We start from the raw sequence: 2,020 nt of genomic DNA, 5'->3' as shown, positions 1-2,020 counted from the left end.
GTTCTCTTGAAGTTTCGTTTCGGTCCATCAGGTGGCGGCTTAGGGCTCCGGCACTCACCAAAGGCTTAGTCAGCCTTTTCTCCGTGATGATGGACAGGGAGGCGGCCATGATGAACTGCTCGGAAGAGAGAGGAAGCGGGTCAGTGTCTGCCTGCGGAGCAACTGCAGTGTCGCTGTCGCGCGCTTTATGGAACCCTCCCACGGGAGAAGCCCCGGGGATCCAAGGAACGACCACGTAAGATTCATTTAAATCCGTAGTTCTTTTTTTCTTTTGCCCATATAGCGTTCAGATAGCAAGAGGAAAGGCAGTTATAAGCAGAAATCTATCCTAGTAAACAAAATCAAGACCTTAAAAGCCAGGAAATAAGTTTTGAAGGCTTTTTTTTGGACAGGATCTTGCTCTGTCACCCAGGATGAGTGCAGTAGTGTGATCATAGCTCACTGCAGCATTGAAATCCCAGGCTCAAGCACTCCTCTCCCCTCAGCCTCCCAAGTAGTTGGGACTACAGGCATATACCACCACGTCTGGCAATTAATTGTGTGTGTGTGTGTGTGTGTGTGTGTGTGTGTGTGTGTGTGTGTGTGTGTGTGAAGACAGGGTCTCACTATGTTGCCCAGGCTGATCTTGAGTTCCTGACCTTGAGTAATACTCTTCCTTGCCCTCTCAAAAAGGTGAAATTATAGGCATGGGCCACCATACTCAGTTGGTTTTGATTTTTTAATGAAATAATAAAATTTTGGAGTAAGATGTTCTCTAGAGAAAGATATGAAAGCAATAATATGAAAAAAAAGAATAAGGAATGATCATGTGGCTTTTGCCCTTCATTATATTGATGTGATGTATCATGTATTGATTTATGTATGTTGAACTATCCTTGCATCCCTAGCATAAATCCTACTTAATCAGGGTCAGTGATATTTTTAAAGTGCTATTGAATTTGGTTGGCTAGTATTTTGTTGAAGATTTTTGCAGCCTTGTTCATTAGGGATATTGGTCTGCAGTTTTCTTTTGTTGTAGTGTTTTTGTCTGGATTTGGTATCAGTAATACTAGCCTCAAAAAGAGTTTGGAAGTATTCTCTTCAACTTTTTGAAAGAGGTTGAAAATTTTTGTTAGTTATTCTTTGAAAGAAAAGAAAATTGGGGGAGGATAACAAATATGGATGGACAAAGATAAAGATTTTAAGTTGTTGACTCTCCATGCTAAGATAAAATGGTAAATGAGAACAGAAGGAAAGATGAGTCTGAATGGCAGAAAACCTTCAAGGCTGTGTTTATAAAACCAAAGAAATTGTTTTTGTTCTCTAAAGTACTCCTAATCTAATAGGCTTAGAGCAGCTAAGTGACAGAAAATTATTTGACAGTAGAAGAAATGGTACAAAACAGAATTTGTGGTTCCTATAATGCCAGTATTAACTAACTTGTCTATATAAATAAATATTGAGGCCAGATATGGTGGCTCAGCCTGTAATTCCAGCACTTTGAGAGGCCAAGGCAAGAGGATTGCCTGAGCCAGGGGGTTCAAGACCAGCCTGGGCAACTTGGTGAGACCTCATCTCTACGATAAGTCAAAAAATAAACTGGGCATGGTAGTGTGCCCCTGTAGTTCCAAATACTTGGAAGGGTGAGGTGGAAGGATCACCTTAGCCCAGCAGTTTGAGGCTGCGGTGGCTGTGAGCATGCCACTGCACTCCAGTCTGCGTGACAGAGTGAGACTCCAACTCAAAAAAAATGTTGAAGCTTAAAAAAAAGGACTAGATGCCTCTCCAAATTTGGATTATGCTTAGTGACTTGGTTCCAAAGAGTATAGAAAGAGGAGAGAAAGAGGTAGTAAGTTTGCAGAGGAGAAACCTGAAAAGCACTACTTCAGCCATATGACCAAGGTTATTTTCATCAGTGACATTATGCAGATAGCATGCACCCTTGATATGACTTTGTGAAAATGGTACTTTACCTCTGTCATCTTCACCTAAACATTTATCAGCTTAGTCTAAATGTTAGGACAATAATAGACAAACCCAA

The 2,020-nt window shown here is 41.1% G+C and overlaps 1 protein-coding gene across 1 annotated transcript in view; it reads right to left on the bottom strand.

Moving 5' to 3' along the window:
• Positions 1-2,020, bottom strand: part of LOC103259580 (membrane-spanning 4-domains subfamily A member 6A-like) — a gene marked incomplete at its 3' end in the record, with an annotated part of 73,248 nt that overhangs the window by 65,920 nt on the left and 5,308 nt on the right. The window contains exon 5 of the mRNA XM_021711903.1: positions 59-115. Coding sequence (XP_021567578.1) covers positions 59-115 — 57 coding nt within the window. The remainder of the gene's footprint in view (positions 1-58; positions 116-2,020) is intronic.

The sequence above is a fragment of the Carlito syrichta genome, unplaced genomic scaffold (genome assembly GCF_000164805.1).
Source record: "Carlito syrichta isolate Samal-C Ts95f unplaced genomic scaffold, Tarsius_syrichta-2.0.1 Scaffold302902, whole genome shotgun sequence".
In the NCBI taxonomy this organism is placed as follows: domain Eukaryota; kingdom Metazoa; phylum Chordata; class Mammalia; order Primates; family Tarsiidae; genus Carlito; species Carlito syrichta.
This window is presented reverse-complemented; position numbering and strand designations above follow the sequence as displayed.